General features: G+C 38.6%; 2 protein-coding genes and 1 long non-coding RNA gene across 5 annotated transcripts in view; 1 reads left to right on the top strand and 2 right to left on the bottom strand.

Moving 5' to 3' along the window:
* MS4A1 (membrane spanning 4-domains A1) overlaps positions 1-2,116 on the bottom strand; it is a 13,798-nt gene extending 11,682 nt beyond the window's left edge. The window contains 1 exon segment of one of the 3 annotated variants that reach the window (NM_001309429.2): positions 1,920-2,116. The gene's annotated coding sequence lies outside the window, so the exon portion shown is untranslated. 3 annotated transcript variants of the gene reach the window in all.
* LOC111775945 (uncharacterized) lies at positions 2,044-10,187 on the top strand. Its single transcript, XR_002811905.2, has 3 exons — positions 2,044-2,250; positions 7,720-7,923; positions 9,323-10,187. It is a non-coding gene; the product is annotated as an uncharacterized lncRNA (long non-coding RNA).
* MS4A5 (membrane spanning 4-domains A5) lies at positions 7,690-23,295 on the bottom strand. The gene is made up of 5 exons (XM_001493446.5): positions 23,004-23,295; positions 19,376-19,504; positions 16,917-16,973; positions 15,763-15,915; positions 7,690-7,836 (listed from the first exon to the last, which is right to left on the bottom strand). The coding sequence occupies exons 1-5, from the start codon at positions 23,154-23,156 to the stop codon at positions 7,732-7,734; spliced, it is 597 nt and encodes a 198-aa protein (XP_001493496.3). The 5' UTR covers positions 23,157-23,295; the 3' UTR covers positions 7,690-7,731.

Below are 23,295 nucleotides of genomic sequence, written 5' to 3'. Positions count from 1 at the left end.
AGACCATTTTTTATGATTAAAGTGTGCTGCAGTGTTCCCCAATCCCAAAGCCCCTTCCTTTAATCTAGCGACATCCCAGCCACTGCCCACTCTCCCCTCTCCTTTACCCACAGCTTCTTAAAAGCTGATGGTTCCAGTCTCTTCCTCTACTTCCTGACCACCCACCCACCCACTCAACGCTTCACAACCCATTTCTGCCAGAGTCACTCAACTGAAACTCCTCTCTTCAAGGACCGTGCTGCAGAGTCACTGGCATTTCCCCAGGCCTCATCCCTCAGACTGCTCTATTTTTGTTTCCCCTCTCACCCAATCTGAAAACGTTGGAGCAACGTTTCACTCAGCTCCTTTATCTCCCATATTCCATCACTGGCCAAGTCATCTCATTTCTTTGGAACATACCTCATCTTGCATGTGCACGTTTTTTCTACTTTCAGTGTCACCCCATGAGTTTGACTCTCATTTCCTCTCCTGGTTTAAGCCCAAAAATGGTGCTTTTCTGCCTTGAGTCTTTCTCTTTTCTAATCCATCCTCCATAAGGCTGCTAGGTCAGACTCCCTAAATCACTGACTTAAGTCATGCTCTTCCTGAGTCTGAACTTTCTCTGATCTGTCCTTGCCTTTTGGAGAAACCCTTCACCTGGCTCCTCCTGCCCTTCGCAGGTCAGCTCTACATAACTTCTGAAGCTCGTATCCCACTGTTCCCCACCAGGGCCCTGGTCTGGACATGCCTCCTGCTCTCTTCTCTGAACCCCCTCCGTTGAAATGCTCTTCCTCCCACCTCTTCACTTTCAAACTCCCTGTTAGATATTCACATCACCTGAGGCTGTTCCTGTTCTCCTCACCTGATGGCAGGACTTCTTCAAAGCCCAAGGCTCTTTGCATTCCTTACTTGTCACCAGCTGTTTTCTTTCTATGTCATATTGTAACTACTTCTCTAATGGGCTGTAAATTCCCAAAGGGAATGTTTTACCAGGATTACACAGGGCACCTGTGTTCTACATACTTTGAGCTCAAAAAACATTAAACTGAGCTGCCTCCTCCGGGCAGGTGTACAAATGCTCAGGATGTCAGACCAAAAGGGGACAATTTCACCTCACCTGAGGATCAGTGAGATCATCTTATGGGAAATGATCTCATTTTGTGGGATCATTTTAAGGGAAACAAGGAAAGGGAATCACATTATATACTACTTTCAGGAAACAATTGTAACAGGGTTAAAATTCACCTTTGTTCTCTGTTATTGAAGCCTCCTCGTCTCCAGTGCCCCCTCTCACTCTAGGTTTCTGTGATAGAGTTGAGGCAAGATTTTGTGCTCAATTTGGTGTCCACTAATCCCCACCAGAAAATGTGAGCAGCCTGTGAGTCTTAACAACATCTAGGGGTATTTCCATTTAGTGGGGTGTCTTTGAAAACAAAAGCAGTTAAAGGAAGAGGAATGGAGTTATTTTCACTATAGCCGTGACTGATTATTTCTTATTTGGTACCAGGTGGTTCTAAGAGCTTTGGGATTTGAGCTCATTTAATCTTCCTAGTGCCATGGCTATTACCACTGTCCCCCTTTTATAGATGAGGAAGCTGAGGAACATAGAGGTTTAGTAACTTGTGGAAGGTTATATGGCTTGTGAGTGATGGAGCCCAGCAGCTTAGTAACCATGCTTTAATCTACATGCGGTAATCTGCTACCTTTGTAGAATGACTCACAGTTGATTGGCCAGGGTCATTCCTGAGAGAGAGTGGTTAAGGGGTGGGTGGGCAGCAAGCCTTGGTATCATCCCTCCTCAGATCATCACACTATCAGAAAACCTGACCAGAGAAGCTGTGGAATCACAGCCCAGAATCTCCAGTTTTCAAAACCATCCCATGCCTTATCCATCCATCACTCCCTTTTAGTCATTTAAACAAAGCAAATTGATTCCTTACCTGAGTCTCCAAGGCCTTGGGGCTCAAGGGTTGTTTTGGACGCCTGCTGCTGTGTTCACTTCTGCTGCTTGTTTCTCAAGTACACAGGGGGTGAGTGAGATGGGCCGGGCCTGGGATCTCTGATAGATACCAGGTGACAGGAAATCAGCGGCTTCTGCTGCCTTGGGCTTTGCCCCAATTACTTGGGTTTAAAACACACTCATCAGAGCTGAAGGATATACAAAAAAGTTTCTGCCTTACCAGGAGGTTTCACTTCTTGAAAAAGACCCCAGGGGACTGCCTGGCGTACTTCACACTACCTTAATTAGAAGAATTTTGCAGCCCCCACCCGGTAAGCAGGTGTTGATGGTGGGTCCCCAAGGGCACGTAGGGCTCTAGAAATTCTCCAAAGATGGGCTGTTAGGACTTTTACCTTTTTACTTCACTTTTACGAGAGGGTAGGTGGGAAGGAGGCGTCTATGCAGAGAGACTGAAGGATCATTAAGCCCATCCACCTGGGAGTGTTGTATGTATCAGTCTCCAGATATTGTCCTCATTTGTGCACACTAGGGTTCTAGTGGGACCATGTATATTTTGTGTCAGATTTAGTAGAAATCGCCTTAAAATATACTTTGATGCTGTAGAACACATGCCCAGAAGCTTGAGGTGAGAATTCCATATTTTGGGATATAAATTAAAGTAGCACTTTTACCTACAAACCCACCTTTTCCTACCATCTTTCTCGTTCCCTTGTATCCTCTCTTTTCAGTCTGGTCTGGAGCTGTGTGACCATCAAGTGCAATGTAGATCAAGTGAGCAAATGGAGGAAGCTGGTGGCCAGGGATGTGTAAACACTTGGGAGATGAATCAAAGTTTTGCCCAAAGAGATTATACCTCCTGCCCCCACCATATGAAAGCTTTATGTTCATATTTTGGGTTTTTCCTTACTTTTTAATTTCCTTGTCCATTCCTGTATTTCATCAGAGATCCAGGGCTGTAGTTAGGTAATTATTTGTTTGCCTAATTTATAAAGATTTTATTTTTCCTTTTTCTCACAAATCCCCATTGTACATAGCTGTGTATTTTTTTTTTTAGTTGTGGGTCCTTCTAGTTGTGGCATGTGGGACACTGCCTCAGCATGGCCTGACGAGTGGCGCCATGTCGGCACCCAGGATTCGAACCGGCGAAACCTTGGGCCGCCGAAGCAGAGCTGGTGAACTTAACCACTCAGCCACAGGGCCGGCCCCTGTTTGCCTAATCTAAAGGACTGACATATGGCAGCTCTATTGATGAATCTGAGATTAATTCATATCTTCTCTCTCTCTCTCCCCCTCCCCCCTCACTCTCTCTCTCTCTTCTCTTCTCTTCTCTTCTCTGTTTCTCCCTCTGCCTCTTTTTTCCTTAAGATGGTTTGGAATCATAGGGTTAGAACCAATGGGTAGAAGCAGTTCTGGAGACACTGATTTTGGTGTAATATAAAAAGATGCTATCTCCCACCACTAGAGCACTTCATTAGTGGAACAGGCTACCATTTGAATAGAGAACTTGCTGCCATCAAGAATGTGCAAGTGAAAACTGTGCAGTCACCTCTCATCGATGCTATAGGGAGGAGAGGAGTGGAAACATAAGCTCCACCAACCATTTAAGATTCTGGTTGTGGGTTTATGAGTATGAGTATGCTAAAGGGCTTGAGTGGTTGGTGACAGGAAGGCCAATTACTTGGGGTCTGAGTTGTGGATGATTGTGAGGCCTGAGGTTTGAGTCCAGGAGGACGGCTGGTTAGAGGTGTGTGTCTTCATTTTAGTGAGTGTGGGAGCAGGGTCAGGACTTGGCAAATGTATGGCATTGTTGAGGCTTGGATTGAAATCGCACAACCTGATTTTTCGTATCCTTTTCTGGCATGTAGGCCCTGTTTTTCCCAAGTCTGTCTGGGGTGGTTTGCTACTCTGATTTTTGTGGCCGGCGCGATCACTTAGGTGGCTCTCTGTGTGATTTCTCCTGAATAAACTTGAATTTGAATGTATATAAATAAATAAACTTTCATTTTGTCTTTGCTGGTTTGGATCAATTGACCTTTCAGCTGTTGAGTGTGTTGAAATCTTACTACAATTTGCATTTGTCAGTAGCACTTTCTTTGTTCTATTATTATTTTTTTCTCTGTAATGTTTGAGGGCATTTTATCAGATCTATTACGTGTTTAAAATTTCTCTCTCTGAATTAAACTTCTTGTCTTTGTCTAGTGGCCTTCTTGCTCCCAAATGATGATCTCTTTCTTCAAGTCTACATAAAAGCTTAGTAACTCAACTTTTAATTACTTAATATTTGCCTGATAGGAATTTTTATTTTTTTATTTCTACTTCCTAGCACTCTGATTTTATTTTTTCTGCTTAAAGCATTTTGCCCCTCTTACAAAAACTACATTCTAGATCATAATTACTTGTGTGTTTGCCCTATACTGCCATTGGTCTATATGTCCCTTGAAAGCAGGGCTGGTTTTTCTGATTGCTGGGTTCTCCACAGTGCTGTGAGAAATAATGGTTCTGCTTTGGTTTTTTTACCCGTCCAGATGGTTATCACAATGCTGTCCAGTATCAGGAAGTAATGTTAGGGTGTGCTCCCAGTTGCTCAGCAAGGCATTGGCACCCAGAATTATCTGGTGTTGGAAGGTGTTGGTTTCACAGAATTGGTAAGGTGATGCGGGGTCCCTCAGAGGTGAAATTAAAGTTGCTATTGCAAATAGAACTTGGTTACAAGCTGGAAAATCCCCATGTTGTCCTTAATAAATAATTAATACTAAGGAAAATATAAATTTGAGTACTTAGCTTTGTAGTTTATGAGGTCTTCTTTCTTTTCTGAGGGACTACCTTACATTCTTTTTTATTTTAAGGAAGCTCACTTTTTTTTTTTTTTTAAAGATTGGCACCTGAGCTAACATCTGTTGCCAATCTTCTCTTTTTTTTTTTTTTTTTTGTTCTCCCCAAAGTCCCCCAGTACATAGTTGTATATTCTAGTTGTGGGTCCTTCTGATTGTGCTGTGTGGGACGGCTCCTCAGCATGGCCTGATGAGCGCTGCCATGTTCGTGCCCAGGATCCAACTGGTGAAACCCTGGGCTGCTGAAGCGGAGCACATGAACTTAACCACTCGGCCACGGGGCCAGCCCTACCTGACATTCTTAACAGTTAGGAAAGTAACATTAGTTGAATACCTACTTATATGCCAAGCACTGTCCAGTTAACACCTTTAATATTAAATCTATTTTATAATTGTGGAAACTAAAGTGCAGGAAATGGGGAAACTGGCCCAAAGTAACATAGTAAGTGATAGAATGTGATGTTTAGGAAGCAGGAAAACCTCAATTATAAGTTTAAAAGAAAACCTACCATTTACTAAGTGATTTTTAAGTTCCAGGCACTGATAGATCAGTTCACGTGTTTTACTTAAGGCTCACGCTAAGCCCATTAGATAGGTCTGATTATTGCATCTTTGGGAATTTAAAGCTCACAAAGGTTAAATCATTTATTCAAGTCACTCAGCTTTAAATGGCAAAACTGACATTTAAACCCACTTTAAAGCCCCTGCCGGGTGACGGGGCCTCAAGTCACTCAGCTATAAATGGCAAAACTGACATTTAAACCTAGGTGTGACTTTAAAGCCCCTGCTGGTAGGTGACAGGTCCTCTCACCCTTAAATAGATCTCAAACCGCACACGTCTGAACCTCACTCAGTCGCCAACTATTTTTTCATCAGAACCTCACTCCACTGGAAATAAATATTTAAAAATAAATAAAACATTTTTCATCAGAACCTCTCTCTCCATCTTCTGCCCCCACACATACACCTATCGGCCTTTCTCCTTCCAGCTTCTGGAAGAAATGAAAGCCTGATAGTTTATTTCTTGGAGTATGCTAAGTTTTCCTACGCCAAAAGAAGCAGAGGATAATGGGATTCGGAGTGAGGAATCTTCATTCAAATCCTGGTTCTAAATCATAGTCACTTTCTGTGACTCCCATATGTGGTCACAGAAAAGTTAAGCAGTTTGAGCTTCAGTTTTCCTATCTGTGGCATAAGCTAGTTATACCCATCTCAGAGGGCAATCAATGAGATGGTAGAAGTAAGATCTCTAAAACTCAGCAAGTATTGTCAGTGGAATGCAATATAATATAAGGCAGCTGTTATCCAAGCAAGGTCTGGGAATCTCCTGGAGTCCTTGAGACCCTTTTAGGGGTCTGTGACCTGAAAACAATTTTCATAATAATACTAAGACCTTATTTCTCCTTTCCATGAGTTTACAGTGCTATTCTGTCCAAGCTACAGAATGTGAGATATCACAAAGATTGAATGCAAGAGCAGTTGAGAGAATCCAGTTGTCTTCCATTAAGCTGGAGACAAACAGTGGTTTCCTAACTTTGCTCTGCATTGGGAAAACCTGGAAATCTTTTAAAAAAATATCAAGGCCAAGCTCTCACCTCATTCTGATTTAAATTGGTGTATGGTGGTATGTGGTGGGCTAGGGAAGGGGACAGGTTTATAAAAGTTTTTCAGGTGATTTGAATGTGCAGTAAAGTTAAGTGGAGATTTGTTTTTCAATGGATATAAAGTTTTTGTTATGCAAGATGACTAAGTTCGAGAGATCTGCCGTAAAAAAGTACTTACAGTTAATATGGTATTGTGCACTTTAGAATATGTTAAGAGGATAGGTCTCATGTTAAGTGTTCTTACCAAAAAACAGAAACAAAACCCCACAAAAGAACACAAGGAAATCTTTGGAGGTGATGGATATGCTTAGTACCTCGGTTATGGTGATGGTATCAGGGGCGTATGCCTAAATTAAGTGTGTGCAATTCTTTTGTATGTAAACTATAACTCGATAAAGCTAATAAAAAGAAAGTTAAGTAACCTAAAAAAAGAAATTTGCAAAAATATATATCAGTGCGACTGTCTGTACTAAGTTTTTTATTTGGAAAATATAGTGGTTTTAATAAAAATGTCATTTATATTAATGTGTAATCAGTCTTCAATAATATTTAAGAGTATAAAGGAGTTCTGAGACCTAAAGTTTAAGGGACCTTGGTATGTTGCTTATGGGAATTAAGACCTTGGGCTCTGGAGCCAGACAGTCTGCTGATATCATGGCTCTGCCAATGCGAAATTTGCGATCTCGGGCACATTACTTACTCTCTCTGTGCTTCAGCTTCTTTGTCTGTAAAATGAGCATAATAATACAATTTACCTCCTAGAAGTTTTGTGAGATTAAATGAGTAACACAAATAAGATTCTTAGCATGGTGTCTGGAACATTGTAGTGGCTTTCATCAATATTTGCCCCCATTGTTGTTCACTATTGTAGTAGTTGTAAGTGGCTAACATTGATGATCTCTCAGGATCGATGTAAAATTTGTGGGCCAAGCCATTATTTCAACCAAGCTATCTTTCCACACGACAATGGAGTAGGAGCCAATAGGTGGTGTCTCTTGGAGAAATCATCAGGGGATGTCATGGACCTGGTCACTCCACCCCTTGGGCTTTGATTCATTTCTCTGTACAGTGGCAACACTGCATTGCTGTCCTTTAGTTCAGTGAATGCATGACTAAGAGAGGAAGTGACACGTAGGTGACCATGTGATTTGGTGAGAGGAGGAGACCACATTGCAGAGAGGCATGATGTGTTTCATCAGCCAAATGTTCCCAGACCCCATTCCCTTGAGTTGCTCCCTTTTGCTTCCAAGAGTTGCCAGCCTTAAGATTCTGTGTTCCTTTTGGCTTTTCCTCACAAGCATAATTCATCTCTCAATAATATTATAACACATCTTTATTCTCACAGAGCTATTTAACATCATGCCTCAGAATCACAACAGTCAAGGTTGCTCTTCGAAATTGAGAAAGACAGAGCAATGAGTAATTCCATAATGCTGAAGGCCATCAACATAGTCAAAATTCCCTGTAACAGAAGAAGAAAAAAAAATGAAGAGTTATACTATTAGCACGATAATGGATTTTCTGATGACAATGAGGTAGCAATGCCCAGGTAAGAAAAGCTCTCCCACATGTCTCAGGTGTAGCTGATGCTTAGGAAGCAAATTAGGAGAGGATCATGAGAATATATAGCTTTTGTGTGTGCATGTGTGTGTGAGGAAGATTGGCCCTGAGCTAACATCTCTGCCAATCTTCCTCTATTTTTTCGTATGTGGGATATCGCCGTAGCATGGCCCAATGAATGGTGTATAGGTCTGTACCCAGGATCCGAACCCGTGAACCCAGGGACCCTGAAGCAGAGCGTGTGAACCAAACCAGTATGGCTCTGGGCCAGCCCCCTGTACGGCTATTTTAGCATAGCACAGCACAGTACAGCACGGCATGGCACAGCACAGCACGTAATGGCACAGCATAGCGTATTATTTTCTTAGAGAATGTCATACAAAAATAATCCACTTTCTAAATTATGTTTAGGAAATACTCCATTTCCTAAATACATAAAATACAAAGAAATAATATTAAAAAAGTAGTCTGTTGAAGGAGAAAGAAAGTTAAGCGTCAGGAAATAGAAGCAAAAATATAAAAGAAAATAAAAAGGAAGAAAAAATTACAGGCCCAGAAAAAGAGGAACATGCAGAAGAAGACACATAGAAAGAAGCATAGGCTAATAGTACCATCTTGTGTTCTTTTTATCACCGCTAAAGACCTTCAGATGTTTTGTATCTTGGCAAGTGAGAGCATAAATCGGGATACGCACTTTGTTTGTAGCCCAGAGGCTGGGCGCACCACTGTTTTGCTGGTGAAGGTTTGGAGAGATTAATATGTTAACATTCTGTTCTACAACCAATTTGTCTACATGCTTTGACTATAGGTTGAAAAACTGTTTATTTTAGAGTCACATGGTTTTTAATGGCATCATCAAATCTCATGGCCTCATTGCCATAATTTGTTTATTCTTTAGTGACAGGAAATAATTTTCTTCTTTTCTTTTCTCTCTTTTTCTTTTTGATCACTCTGAACAATGCTTCAGTAAGCATCCTTATACACATAGCCTTATATGTAGGTGGTTTAATGACTGTGGGGCTAGCTACCTGCGTTAAATTATGCCTATCTTTCATATAAGTAAATGTCTCCTTGCTTTCCAAAATGTTAGTAACATTTCACATTTCTACCCCTGATAGACAAGAGCATCCTTTTCACCATTTCTCTGCCAATGATAATTTTTTATCATTAAAAAGTTTTTAATTTATCATTAAAACTCTTTAATTTTTGCCATTCTAATGATAAACCTTAGTCCATTGTTAATTTAATTGGAATTTCCCTGACTTCTGGTGAATTTGAGCATCACTCTATGAGTATATTTGGCCACTAGATTTGCATTTTTGTATATTCCTTCCTCATAATCTTTGTCTATTTTTTTTATTGTGTTCTTGACCTTTTTTTTTTTTCAGGAAGATTGGCCCTGAGCTAACATCTGTGCCCATCCTTCTCTATTTTATATGTGGGACACCTGCCCCAGCATGGCTTGATAAATGGTGCACAGGTCCGTGCCCAGGATCTGAACTGGCGAAACCCAGGCCACTGAAACAGAGTGTGTGAACTTAACTGCTGTGCCACCAGGCCGGCCCCAATGTGTTCTTGACTTTTTGTCAGTTATGTTTGCTCTTTTGTATATAAAATCATTAAAACTTTGCTGTTATCTGCTTTAAAAATATTTTTCCAATCCTTTTACCATTCTGGAGTTTATATGAATGTATATATATATATATATTTTACCTTTTTACTTTCCAGATCAAGATATACTGTATGTATCCATCACCCCAGTAAGTTCTCTTCTGTGCCGTCCCAGTCACTCCCCCTACTCCATCCACAGGCAACCACTATTCTGATGTCTAACACCATTTATTAAATTTGCCTGTTCCTTTTTGTATTTGAATTCAGTGTTTTAATTTAGGGATTGAAATTTGTCCGTGTCGTTGCATGTATCAGTAGGTTGTTCCATTTTTATTGCTAAAGAGTATTCTGTTGCTTGAATAATCACAGTTTGCTTAGCTACTCTGTTATTGATAGGCACTTGAATTGTTTCTCGTTTTTAACAATTATGAATAAATTTGATATGCACCTTCTTGTATGTATTGCTGAGATATATAATAGGTCTATGCTTAATTTTGTTAAAAACTGCCAAATAGTTTCACAAGATGGTTGAACCATTTACACTCCAGCCAAAAATGTATAAGGATTCCAGTTGCTTCACATTCCTGTCAACACTTGGTTTTGCCAGTCCTTTTAATTAAAGTCATTCTGGTGTGCACGCAGTAGTATCTTGTTGTGATTTTAATTTGCATTTCTCTAGTAACTAATAATGTTGAGCACATTTTTTACATGCTCACTAGCCATTCGTATATCTTTGTGAAGTGCTTGTTCAAGTCTGACTCATTTTTAAAAATCTTTTTATTATTGACTTTTGGGAGTGCTTAATATATTCTGTATATGGGTCCTCTGTTAGATATATGTATTGAGGAGATTTTCTCCCATCTTGTGCCTTGTCTTTTCACTTACTTTTTAAAAAAATTGATATAATTGACATATAACATTGTGTAAGTTTAAGGTGAACAACTTGTTGATATGATACATTTATATTGCAATATGATTACTACTCTACAATGTTCATTAGCTAACACCTTCATTGTCACATAACTGCCATTTTTTTTTGTAGTGAGAACATTTAGGATCTAATCTCTTAGCAACATTTAAGTGTAAGTAATATAGGATTATTAACTATAATAAGAATGCTGTGCATTAGATCTCCAAAATTTATTCATCTTCTAACTGAAAGTTTATGCCTTTGACCAACATCTCCTCAAATCCCCCACCCACTAGCCTCTGGTAACTGCCATTCTACTCTGTTTCTACGAATCTGGCTTTTCTTAGATTCCACGTGTAAGTGATATTGGATAGTATTTGTCTTTCTCCATCTGACTTGTCTCGCTTAGCATAATGTCCTCAAGGTCCATCCGTGTTTTTGCAAATGGCAGGATTTCATTCTTTCTCATGGTTGACTAATATTCCATTGTATATATATACCACATTTTCTTTATCCATTCACCCATCAATGGAAACTTATGTTGTTTCCATGGCTTGACTATTGTAAATAATGCTGTAATGACCATGAAGGTACACATATCTTTTCGAGTTAATGTTTTTGTTTCCTTCACATAAATACCCAGAAGTGGAATTGTTGGATCATATGGTAGTCCTATTTTTTATTTTTTGAGGAACCGCCATACTGTTTTCCATAGCAGTTGCACCAATTTACATTCCCACCAACAGTGTACAAGAGTTCCCTTTTCTCCACATCCTCAACAACCCTTGTTATTTTTTGTCTTTTTGATAATAGCCATTCTAAGAGATGTGAAATGATCTCATTGTGGTTTTAATTTGTGTTTTCCTGATGATTCATGATGTTGAACATCTTTTAATGTACCTGTTGATCACCTGTATGTCTTCTTTAGGAAAATGTCTATTCAGATCCTCTGCCCATTTTTAATTGGATTGGTTTTTTGCATTGAGTTGTGTAAGTTCTTTATACATTTTATATGTTAACTTTTTTCAGATATTTGATTTGCAAAATCTTTTCCCAATCCATAGATTGCCTTTTCATTTTGCTGATGTTTCCTTTCCTGTGCAGAAGGTTTTTAGTTTGGTGTAGTCCCACTTATTTTTGGTTCTGTTGCATTTGCTTTTGATGTCAAATGCAAAAAATCATTGCCATGACCTGTGTCAAGGAGCTTACCACCTATGTTGTCCTCCAGGAGTTTTATGATTTCAAGTTTTAAGTTCAAGTTTTTAATCCATTTTGAGTTGATTTTTGTGTCTGGTGTAAGATGCTGAGCCAGTTTCATTCTGTTGCATGTGGCTGTCAAGTTTTCCCAATACCACTTATTGAAGAGACATTCTAGGTCCATGGATCAGACGACTTAGTATGCTAAGATATCAGTACTCCTCATAACTGGTCTATAGGCTCAATGTAATCCCTATAAAGATCCCAGATGGCTTTTTTCCCCCAGAAATTGTCTGGATGAGCCTAAAATTCATATGGATATGCAAGAACCCATAACAGCCAAAACAATCCTGAAAAAGAACAAATTTGGGGAACTTGAAGTCCCCATTTCCAAAACTTACTACAAAGCTAGAGTAATCAGACAGAGTGGTTCTGGCACCAAGATAGACATATAGATTAATAGAATAGAATTGAGAGTCTAGAATAAATCCTTACATTTATGCTCAATTGATTTTCATCAAGTGTGCCATGGAAATAAAATAGGTTAAAAAATAATCTTTTCAACAAATGGTGCTTGGATAGCATGCAAAATAATGAAGTTGTACCCTTTCCTCACAGCATATACAAAAATTAACTCAAAACGGATCATATAGCTAAATATAAGGCTTGAAACAATAAAACTCTTAGAAGAAAACATAGGAATACATCTTCATGACCTTGAGTTAAGCAGTGGTTTCTTAGATACAACACCAAAAGCACAAGCAAGAAAAGAGAAAATAGATAAACTTGACTTCATCTAAATTAAGAACTTTTGCTTTACAAAGAGTGAACTTTAATGCATGCAAATTAAAAAAAAAAACTTTAGATGATCCAGGAACCGCAGAGTGTAAAGCAGACTGTGACAAAATAATCTAATAGTATTACAAATATATGAAATAAGCTCACTGAAGAGGATTAGGGGTGGGGGAAGCTGCTTATTGAAGTTACTTTGAAAGGAATGGAATCTGTAAGAGTAAATGCAAAAGGAACTGTTCATAAGCACTGTTTTCCATGGAGTTATCAGTTAAATATAATGGATATATTTACTATTCATAAGTTGTTTCCCACAGAGGTATCAGTTAACAATTCTGACACTACTGTACGTGTATGAACTGTAATTGAGACACTAAGTAAACGGATGGAGGATGGTGGGTGTCAGACTCCTCCTCACTGTTGGAGGGGAAGGTTTCATATAACCAATGAGGCAGGCTAAAATGATCCATATAGTAATGGACTAGAGTTGTAGACATCATTATGAAACTCATGCCCAGACTAATGTAGATAGTGATGGATACATAAAGAAGTATTTATAGCTATGTGTATGTACATGGGTTAGGAGACACATATATTTCCTTGCTCTATCAGCTGAGAGGGTCTAAGAAACAGTGGCATTCCAGTAGCAACAAGTACATCTAGTCCCCATTTCTTGGTTTCTAATACCGCTCTCCAACAAAAGGAACTAGGGCTCCTTGGAGAAATGGCCTATCTTAGGCCTAGGGCAGGAGAGATACAAGAGGAATCTGGAGTATCTTGTAGTGCTAGAAAGTGAGGAAATGCAAAGACAGACAAACGACCCCACCTCCACACACACAATATAGGGATATGTCAGAGGATTACAGGAGCCAACTGAAAGAGGTCCCAATGGCTAAAATTGAATAATTTGCACTACAAAATAAATAATACTTTTAGATTGTAATCCAAAGTATAAAATAAATACCCATAAATTTGTATGATTGAGTCAATAAGTTATAGAGGAAGAATAGGCAAATCTCCCATTTAGAAGAATTTCAAATAATTTACTTACACTCTATCCTGAAGGAGTTGGAGCCTAACTCCCTCTAACTGTTGGTTGTACATAGTGACCTCACTCCGAAGACTAGTATGTACAGAAAGGGGGAAAAACAACTTGATACACAGATGAATTCAGTATATGAAAATTCATCAAGCTACGTACTTATTCTTAAATTTTAAAAAGTTGTAAAAATATGTCAAACACATCAACATTATATCTGTCTTTTCCTGTAGAAGTCCTCATACAAAGGCTTCCAGGAAAAGCTATTGATCATATGAACTAATTCAAAAAATTTTCTTAGGTTTAATTCTCAGTAGTATTTCAAAAAGATGAATATAGAGAAGGGCATATATAAAGGTTCAAGGGATAAAGTTAGTCAAAGGGTGATCTAGGTAGGGATTGGTCAGATTTTGTAAACTAAAACAGCAACCTTATCTTTGAAATACATTTGAAGAATTATATGGGTCAAGATTAGAAAATGTCAAAAGAGTTTGAGCCTAGAAAGTTTATTTTGAACATAAGGATAGACCAACACCCGGAGTCCCCATCATACTTCCTTCCAGTTATTATTTCTCCCAAGGTAACCTGTATTCTAATGGCCTATTTCTTGAAGATAATCTGCCTCTTTTCACTAGTTGCTTTGAAATTTTCTCTGTCTTTTTTTTTCTGCATTTTCTGTGTAATGGGTCTAGGTGTTTGGGATTCAGTTGACTTAGCATATGTGGGCTAATGCTTTTCATTGATCTAAAAATCTATTGTCATTTTCTCTTTCTCATTTTCTGTCTGTCTATAATTCTACCCAAGTTTATGTTAGACTTTTCCACTGTATATTTCATATCTCTTACCCTCTCTTCTGGATCCCCTTTCTCCATGAAATAGGATCCATTCTCATCTATCTAGTGTGCAGTATCAAACACGATACCAAATTCAGTAGGAGTTTTGTGAGACTATTGGGTGTTTCCCCCCCGCCCCCCCGAGAGCCTTTGGTTTTGCTTTAGTCAGGTGCTAGGGCACCAAATACCAAGACCAAATTCATGTCTTGAGCATTCTTGGCTCACCCAGTTTGTGTCTACCAAGGTTAAAACTCCAGTGGGAGTGATGGGTGGAGGAGGTTGTCAGGAAGTCTGTCAGGTCTGTCATGTGGCCACAATTTCTCAAGGACTTCTATCTTTATCTTTTCACTCCGTTCAGTTATTTGTCTCTGCTATTATGGGCCAGAGTACTTTGTATGTCTTTTTGCCCTTAACTGAAGAATGTAGTAGTCTGTCAAGGACCTAGTTCAATGTGGAGAAAATCTCTTCTAAGTCTTCCCACTTTGAGTGGATTCTGGGCTTTAGCTTCTATCTCCTTCATTAAACTTAGGCTGGAAATCAGATTCCAAATGGACAACACTGGCAAATGGACTGGAGGTATAAGCAGCTTTGTTGGTCTTCGGCGTTCCATTGAGAGATTTCAGGTTAGGCTTTCATCTAAAAGTTGATCTAGGAATTCCAATTGACTTTTCAGCTCTTCAATGCTTTTAAGGTGTTTTAAAAATTTTTTTAATGTAGCTTTTTCTTTGTTTTCAAAGGAGAGTTGAACCAAATAGCCCAATTCACTACTACCAAAAACAATCTATTTTTTCTCTTCTCCCCTGCCTTCTGTGGTCCTAGTACATCCAATGCTCAATATTTCTTAGATTCTGCCTGACGAAATATTTTGCTTCTATTAGGACTCCTTTTTCCTTAGGTGCTTAGTTTTCAGCTGTCTCAGTGGTTTTTTGACGGGTCTTGTTGACTTTTTTTCTCTTCTTGTAGATTCATGTCTTTACATTTCTTTACACTAATTTTAGTGGTGTTTTGGAAATAGAAATAAATGCCTGTTTTCAATCTACTATGTTTTATTGGAAGTCCAATCTAAATATTAAAAACAAAAACAAAACCACAAAAAGACTCCACTCATGATTCTAATGTAATCTAAGACTATGAGCTACCACCATACTTCTATACCTGTAGTTTTCTTTTAGTATATCACTTTGTCTTTTATATTATGCTCATTAGTGTAGATGTTTTATCTCCTCTACTCATCTATGAATTCCTAAAGGTGGGGGTTATAATGTGTTTATTTTTCTATTCCACAATGCCTGGTATAACGTCCATCAGATGCTGATTTCTGTAAATGTTTGTGAATAAAAGAAAATACATGTGTCCACAACATTATTTGGATGGTGCTGATTGGACACTAATACATCTATATGATTAAACCCATCACTCCTCACCCTAAAAATGGAGCATACTTACAATGAATAGGGTGGTAACAGGTTGACATTGACTCACTTCTTCAGAATAGCCACAAAAGTAGTGTTGATCTAGAATGAAGCCAAATGTGAGGAGAATGATTCCAGCAGTTGCTGCCAGGGCACTAAGAAAATTCATTATTCGGCTCCTTGCCACCTGAAAGAAAATGAGAACATAACACAATGACTCAGGCCCAGCCTGAGTTTGTAGACAAAGCAATGGATGGGGAGACTGGAGAGCAGGGCTGTTGTCAAAGCATTGCAACGCCTCAAAGCATCTGTGTGATCTTATGTGTCGCTTCACCTCTTTGGGCTTCAGGCCCTTATCCACAGGATAAGGGAATCTAGTGAAGTTTTAATAACCCTTCCATACCCCACAATTTGTGCTTAAGTTAACTCTCATTCAATTGGAGGGAGGGATGCACACTGGACAAAAGACGTACTTAGAGGTAGCCACACTGTGTTGCATTTTGATGCTCTAGTAGAAGTCATGACCTATTTACATTTTTGTTTTATGACTCTGTTTAGCTAAACATTGTATTTCTTTGCAATTTTTATTTCTTCCTACAACTACAAAACTAAGGAGATGGCCTTTGCTGAAAATAATTTATTGGCTTATTAATTAATATCTCATATCTTTGATTCCTTAAGAAAAGTAAAAATATTCTACTTATAATTCATCTGCAAGGTAAAAATTTGCATTTGTTAACGCCGTATTATTTATTTTGAGATTCTGTTTATAAGGTTTAATTAGGTTGTCTATACAGTGTGCCTAACATATGAATCAAACTGGTGCCTTTCGAAATGTCGGGCATGTAGTAAGCACCAAAAATACTTAACAGAAAGAATGAATGAATGAGTTCTTGGAATACGGAGACCCACTCTGCCATTTGACTGAGGAACTGGGACAAATCAGTTATCCTATGCCTCAGTGTCTTCATATATAAACTAAGAATTAAACTGGATGACCTAGAAAACTCTCTTTTGGCACTAATGTTGTACGATTCTATGAAAAAAGAAGCAAATGCCATTGATTGGTATCCATACTTGACAGTTTGTGCAATATGGTGGCTTAATGATTTTCCAAATTCATTTCCAAGGCTATAAAGAATTATAATAAAGTTATAAATTTTTTAATAAAGGGGAAATATAACTCACCAGAGTTTCTGTGGGTTTTCTTTCCAATGCAATTAGGAAGGCTCCAGAATTAATGAACTGTTAAAAAGAATAAATGGCTTAGTGATGGACATCTTTAGCTGATATTAAAGTGTGGTCACAGAATAGACCTCTAAATATTCCTTTTACATACCCTCCTTCCTAGTTCACACAATCGTTAGGGCAGTGAGAAGGGTGAGACGCCTTTAATGATTGTCCACAAATGAATAGTGGACAAAATACTGGACTAGAAACTTGCTTTAGCCTTAACTATTTGAACATGAGAATTTTTTTTAACCTTACTGGGTTTGCGTTTTCTCATCCATCTTCCTTTTATAGCTACTGTGGACTCCCTGTTGATATCACAACACAAACGTCAAATCAGTTTACAACCAATAGGATCAGATTCCACCATTCTTATAAGAAACATCTTTCATACCTATTTGCAATCTAGTGTCTTCTCTTGGATGGGAACATAGGTGGAGTTGCAGCTAATATGGTAGAAATTCTGAAAAAATCCCTAGAATTTTCATGGAAGTAAGTCATCTGTGGTAGCATCATTGTCTAGGAGAAATTTCAAATCTGATTTACAGCACATCCACTTTTAAATTTCTAGTCCTATTGCCTGATATTTCCTCAGCCTCATCCCTCCACTCTCACTCTCTGTGCTGAACTCTGACAATTCTCAGAATAAACAATGTTCTCTCATCCCTTGAGCCTTTTACTCATGTTTTTCCCTGGCCAGATATCCCTACCTTTTACACCCAATATCCCCCACCCCTTCCTCCATAGGTATCCTCACCTGATTCATCCTCTAAAACTAGTCAAGCTGTAAATGTCTCTCAGCAGCCTACCCTCCATTGCATAGGTGCCTTTCCTTTGAGGCAGCTTCTGTGTCCTCTGTCACCACTCATCACACCATATGACTGTAATTGTCTGAGTCTCCACTCAACCTGGATCTTGAAATGAGGGATTGCCTTTTCTCAGAATCCCCACACATTGCCCATTCTTTGCACTAAATTAGTTGCCAAAATAATGTTTATTGAATGTGATTAAATGCGATTAAATAGGTGCCTCTGTGCAGCTTGAAGGTACATCTATTTCATTTTTCTAAAGAGTAAATTGATCCTTCATCTCTGCTTATATACACACTTTCTACACCTCTGTGATTATCATTTGTCACGTTTCCTTGAAATGACCTGTTTACATGTTTTCTTTCTTGCTAGACTGAGAGCACTTTGAAGGAAGGGCCCAAAGTATTATTATTTTTGTTTGTTTTTTGCTTTTCCCCCCCAGTTTTATTGAGATACAACTGACATACAGCATTGTATAAATTTAGGATGTACATAATGATTTGACTTAAATATATTGTGAAATGATTATCACAATAAGCTTAGTTAACAGCCATCATCTCATATAGATACACACACAAAAAAAACAAAAACAAAAAAAGGAAAAAGAAGAAAAAATATATTTTTTTCTTGTGATGGGAACTTTTAGGATCTACTCTTGTAAACATTTTTTTATATATCATACAGCAGTATTAACTATAGTCATCACATTGTACGTGCATTCCTAGAACTTATGTATCTTATAATTGGAAGTTTGTGCCTTCTGACAATCTTTATCCAATATTCCCTTCCTCCACTCCCCACCTTTGGTAACCACAATCTGATCTCTTTTTCCATGTGTGGTTTTTTTTTTCAGACTCCACATATAAGTGAGATCATACAGTATTTGTCTTTTTGTGTCTGGCTTATTTAACTTAGCTTAATGCGCTCAAGTTTCATCTATGTTGTCACAAGTGGCAGGATTTCCTTGTTTTTTTTGTAGTGGAATAATATTCCATTGTATATATGTATGTATGTATGTACGTATATATATGTGTATCTCACAACTTTTTTATCCATTTGTCTGTCGATGGACACCTGGGTTGTTGCCATGTCTTGCCTATTGTAAATAATGCTGCTATGAACATGGGGGTAGATATCTCTTTGACATAGTGTCTTCATTTCCTTTGGATATATTCCCAGAAATAGAATTGCTGAATCATATTGTAGTGCTGTTTTTAATTTTTTTAATTAAAAATTTAATTTAAAATTTTGAATTTTCAAACAGCCACCATACTGTTTTCCATAGTGAGAGCCCACATATTATTGACCTTTGGATCCTCATTTTATCTCTATGTATCTGGCTTATAAGAGAGAATAATTAATTTTAAATGAATAAATGGACAAATAACATCAAGACCCCCCAAAATATTCCCAAAGGAACTTCAAGACCCAATGATAGAATATTAGTAACTCTGATGAATTAATGGAGAAATAATTTCAACAAGGTGGATTTTTATTTTAACTTTTCAATGTATATCATACAACTGAATGCAGCTCATTTCATAAGTAAGAATTCCTTAATATCGCTGTTGGCATGGCTTCAAATTGAAGTTGATTGACTATACTCACCAAAAGGGTGCTCCAGAATGGATATCCTGAAACAAATATAAAGGGGAATCTTGGGTACGGGTTTTCAAAGGTGAAAAGGAAAACAACTCCAAAAGAAAAGTTCATCAGTCCAAGCACAATCTGGATAGTCTGTAAAAAGAGGAAAAAGTCATGGTGAGGAAAAGGCAAAATGGTGAGTTCCCTTTCTGAAAAATGTAGAAGATCTCCTTTGGGTTAAAAAGATTTGGCAATTATCCTCTTTTATAGATAAGGGAAGGATAGTAGAAGCCCATGTATGATGTTCCCAGGTATTTTCTTGAAATCTTTTATCTGGTCTTTGGTAATAGGTAAAATGATCTAAATTAATGCTCCTGAAAATGTAGTCCATGGATTGGCAACATTAGGATCATCTGGGAATCAGAAATGCAAATTATCAGACCCTATCCTAAACTTCCTGGATAGAATCTCCAGGTGAGGCTGAGAAGTCTGTGTTGTCATAAACTCTCCAAGCATCAGGGAAACGTAAATGAGAACCACAAAGAGAGATTACCCAATATCTGTTAGAATGGCTATCATCAAATAGACAAGATAGCAAATGGTGGCGAAGATGTGGAGAAAAGAGAACCCAGATGGGAATGTATCACTACGGAAAACAGTATGGAGATTCCTCAAAAAATTAAAAATAGAACTACCATGTGATCCAGCAATCCCAATTCTGTATATATATATCCAAAGGAAATACAATTACTGTCTTGAAGAGCTATCTGTGCTTTCATGTTCATTGCAGCGTTATTCACAATGGGCAAGTCATGGAAACAACCTAAGTGTTCATTGACAGATGAATGAATAAAGAAGATATTTTATATATATATTATATATATAATGAAATATTATTCAGCCATAAAAGAAGGGAATCCTGCAATTTTCAACAACATGAATGAAACTTGATGGCATTTGCTAAATGGAATGAGTCAGACAGAGAAAGACAAATACTGTATGATCTTGTTCATAGTTAGAATCTAAAAACATCACCAGGAGCTGAGGGGTGGGGGAAATGGGAAGATGTTGGTCAAAGGGTACAAATTTCCAGTTATAAGTTCCGGGGATCTAAGGTACAGCATGGTGACATAGTTAACATACTATGTCAAAACTATAACAATACTATATTGTATAACTGAAAGCTGCTATGAGAGTAGAGCTTTAATGTTCTCATCATAACAGCAACAACAAAATAGTAATTATGTGAGGTGAAGGATGTGATAACTAACCTTATTGTGGTAAACATTTTGCAAGATATATGTTTCAAATCATCATATTGTACATCTTAAAGTTACACAATGTTGGATGTCGATTACATCTCAATAAAGCTGGAAAAAAAAACCACTCCAAGTCTTTAGCATATAAATGCTAAAGTTTGAGAAGCACTGAATTCTAAATCGCCATACCAGCCTGGCCTCAAGCAGAAATGGACTGTCAGAAAACCTTTCTGCTGATGACCAGTCCTCTGAGCCTGTGGGGGTATTGCCACATCCTCAGACACAGAGCGCTTCCCATCCTTTGTCTTTATTTTTTTCTCCCCATGCTACATTGTGATGCACTACAACACCAAACAGTGGATTGATTAATGCTAAGGAAGATTGATGAGAACGAGGTGAAGGATGGAAGGTGGACAATGTATGAGTGTTTGTCCTTTGTCCTCTGCCCTCTTTTACACTCAATCCTCCTTCTCGGTCTGAGTAATCTCATTCACTCTCAAACAACTATCACGGGTTAGTGGATCAGCTGTAAACAGTTTCATTTTCTTCAGCTCCAGACCCACATTTTTGGCTCTTGTCAAACATCCCTACTTGAATGTCCCACTACCACCTTATATTCAATATGTCCAAAAACAAGTTTCACTTTTCTCTCTTTAAACCTTGTTCTTTCTGCCTTCTCTGTGCTTTTTTTTTTTAAAGATTGGAACTTGAGCTAACAACTGTTGCCAATCTTCATTTTTTTTCTTTTTCCGCTTTTTCTCCCCAAATCCCCCCCGTACATAGTTGTAATTTTAGTTGTGGGTCCTTCTAGTTGTGGCATGTGGGATGCCGCCTCAGTGTGGCCTGACGAGCAGTGCCATGTGCGCGCCCAGGATCCAAATCAGCGAAACCTTGGGCCGCCAAAGGGCAGCACGCGAACTTAACCACTGGGCCACAGGGCCGGCCCCTCTGTCTGTATTTTGAGCACCATCTTTTTCTTAGGCTTTAAGTCTTAAGATGATCTTCTGTTCTCCTAATGTCGCTTGATCTTCAACAATCAAAAAGTAGCCAAGCTTTCCTCTTCTCCGTACTTGCAAAATCGCAAATATTTGACTTTTTTTTCCTTTCATTTATTCTGTTCTGACCGTACACCCTAAGTCCTTCCAATACGTAGATGCATATGTACAAATATTCCTTGCCTTTCTCCATCTACAGTTGGTAAGTTTCAAAGAAGAAGTTGGGTAATGAGAACCCAGCCCTTTTCTTGAAAGTGAGCTCTCACAGGGAGCAAACATTCTCTTCTGTTTCTCAATGCCCTAAATTTTCTAGGGGCAAATACTGCTCTTACAATGGGAAAGCCTGATATTGGGGAGTAAATTCAAGTCAGTAGCTACTACTCACTCATGTAAACTATTAAAATTGTTTTCTAACTGGCCTTCTGCAGAATCTCGTTTTCTTCTTTGTCCAATGACATGCTCCTCATTTTCATCTGAGACCTCATCAGAATGGCCTTTGCTATCTGTATTTCTACCATTATTCTGTTCCTGATTACTTATGTATCCTCTAAAAAGATGGAGGCTTTCTCTACAGCTCTCCTCTTTTCTTTCTGAGCCCTCACTGAAATTGCCTTTAAAAATTCCTTCATGAAGCCGGCCTGGTGGCATAGTGGTTAAATTTGCCTGCTCCACTGCAGTGGCCCAGGGTTCGCAGGTTCAGATCTCAGGCACAGACCTAGCACTACTTGTCAAGCCATGTTGTGGTGCCATCCCACATAAAGTAGAGGAAGATTGGCGTAGATGCTGGTTTGGTGACAGTCTTCCTCAAGCAAAAAGAGGAAGATTGGCAACAGATGTTAGCTCAGGGACAATCTTACACACACATACAAATCCCTTCATGACAGTCTCAGCTTCTTCTAACATGGCCTCAAAACTCTTCTAACTTCTACCCAGTTCCAAAGCTGCGGCTACATTTTTAGGTGTTTGATACAGCAGCACACACTTCTTGGTACCAATTTCTGTCTTAGTAGTTTTGTGCTGCTATAACAAAGTACCATAGACTGGGGGGTCTTATAAACAACAGAAATGTACTTCTCACAATTCTGGAGGCTGAAAGTCTGAGGTCAGGGGCTAGCATGGTCAGTTTCTGGTGAAGACCCTCTTCGGGGTTGCAGACTGCTGACTTTTCTGTTGCATCCTCACATGAAGGAGAGAGAGCTCACTGGCTCTCTGACCACTTTTTATAAGGGCACTAATCCCATTCATGAAGGATCCACCATCATAAACTACCTCCCAAAGGCCCCACCTCCGAATATCACCACATTCAGATTATGGTTTCAAATATGAATTTTGGGAAACACAAACATTAATTCTATAACACACCCTCAGTAGAGTTTACATTGAGGCAAACTCACTTACCCCTAAGACTTTCATTTTTGCAGCAAGTAATTTTGGAAAGGGACTGCTAGACTCATAGGTCGTAGCTGTAAAGTCCGTTGACTGAAATTCAGGAATGGCGATCTCTGGAGGAAATACCAGAAACACAGGATTGCGTGGAGGATTTGAATCCATGATGGTGTAGTTGATATTTTGAAGTGAAAAAATGCTTTAGTTGCTACTCCAGTTTAGACCATGTTCTTCTCCTGTACCAAGGCTGTCTGGAGCACTGGCGTTGTTATACTTTGTCTTGGAATTATGGAACCATAGTGTC

Source organism: Equus caballus, chromosome 12 (genome assembly GCF_041296265.1).
Source record: "Equus caballus isolate H_3958 breed thoroughbred chromosome 12, TB-T2T, whole genome shotgun sequence".
Taxonomy (NCBI): Eukaryota; Metazoa; Chordata; class Mammalia; order Perissodactyla; family Equidae; genus Equus; species Equus caballus.
Note: the sequence above shows the minus strand (reverse complement) of the source record. Positions and strands in the feature narration are given on the sequence as shown.

What these genes read in the sequence shown, in the direction of transcription:
- MS4A5 (XM_001493446.5), bottom strand. Translation starts at nt 23,156, where the DNA reads ATGGATTCAAATCCTCCACGCAATCCTGTGTTTCTGGTATTTCCTCCA. An exon ending in CAAAAATGAAAGTCTTAGGG is followed by an intron (nt 19,505 to 23,003) that starts GTAAGTGAGTTT and finishes CTCTTTTTACAG; the next exon opens with ACTATCCAGATTGTGCTTGG. An exon ending in CATTCTGGAGCACCCTTTTG is followed by an intron (nt 16,974 to 19,375) that starts GTGAGTATAGTC and finishes TCTTTTTAACAG; the next exon opens with TTCATTAATTCTGGAGCCTT.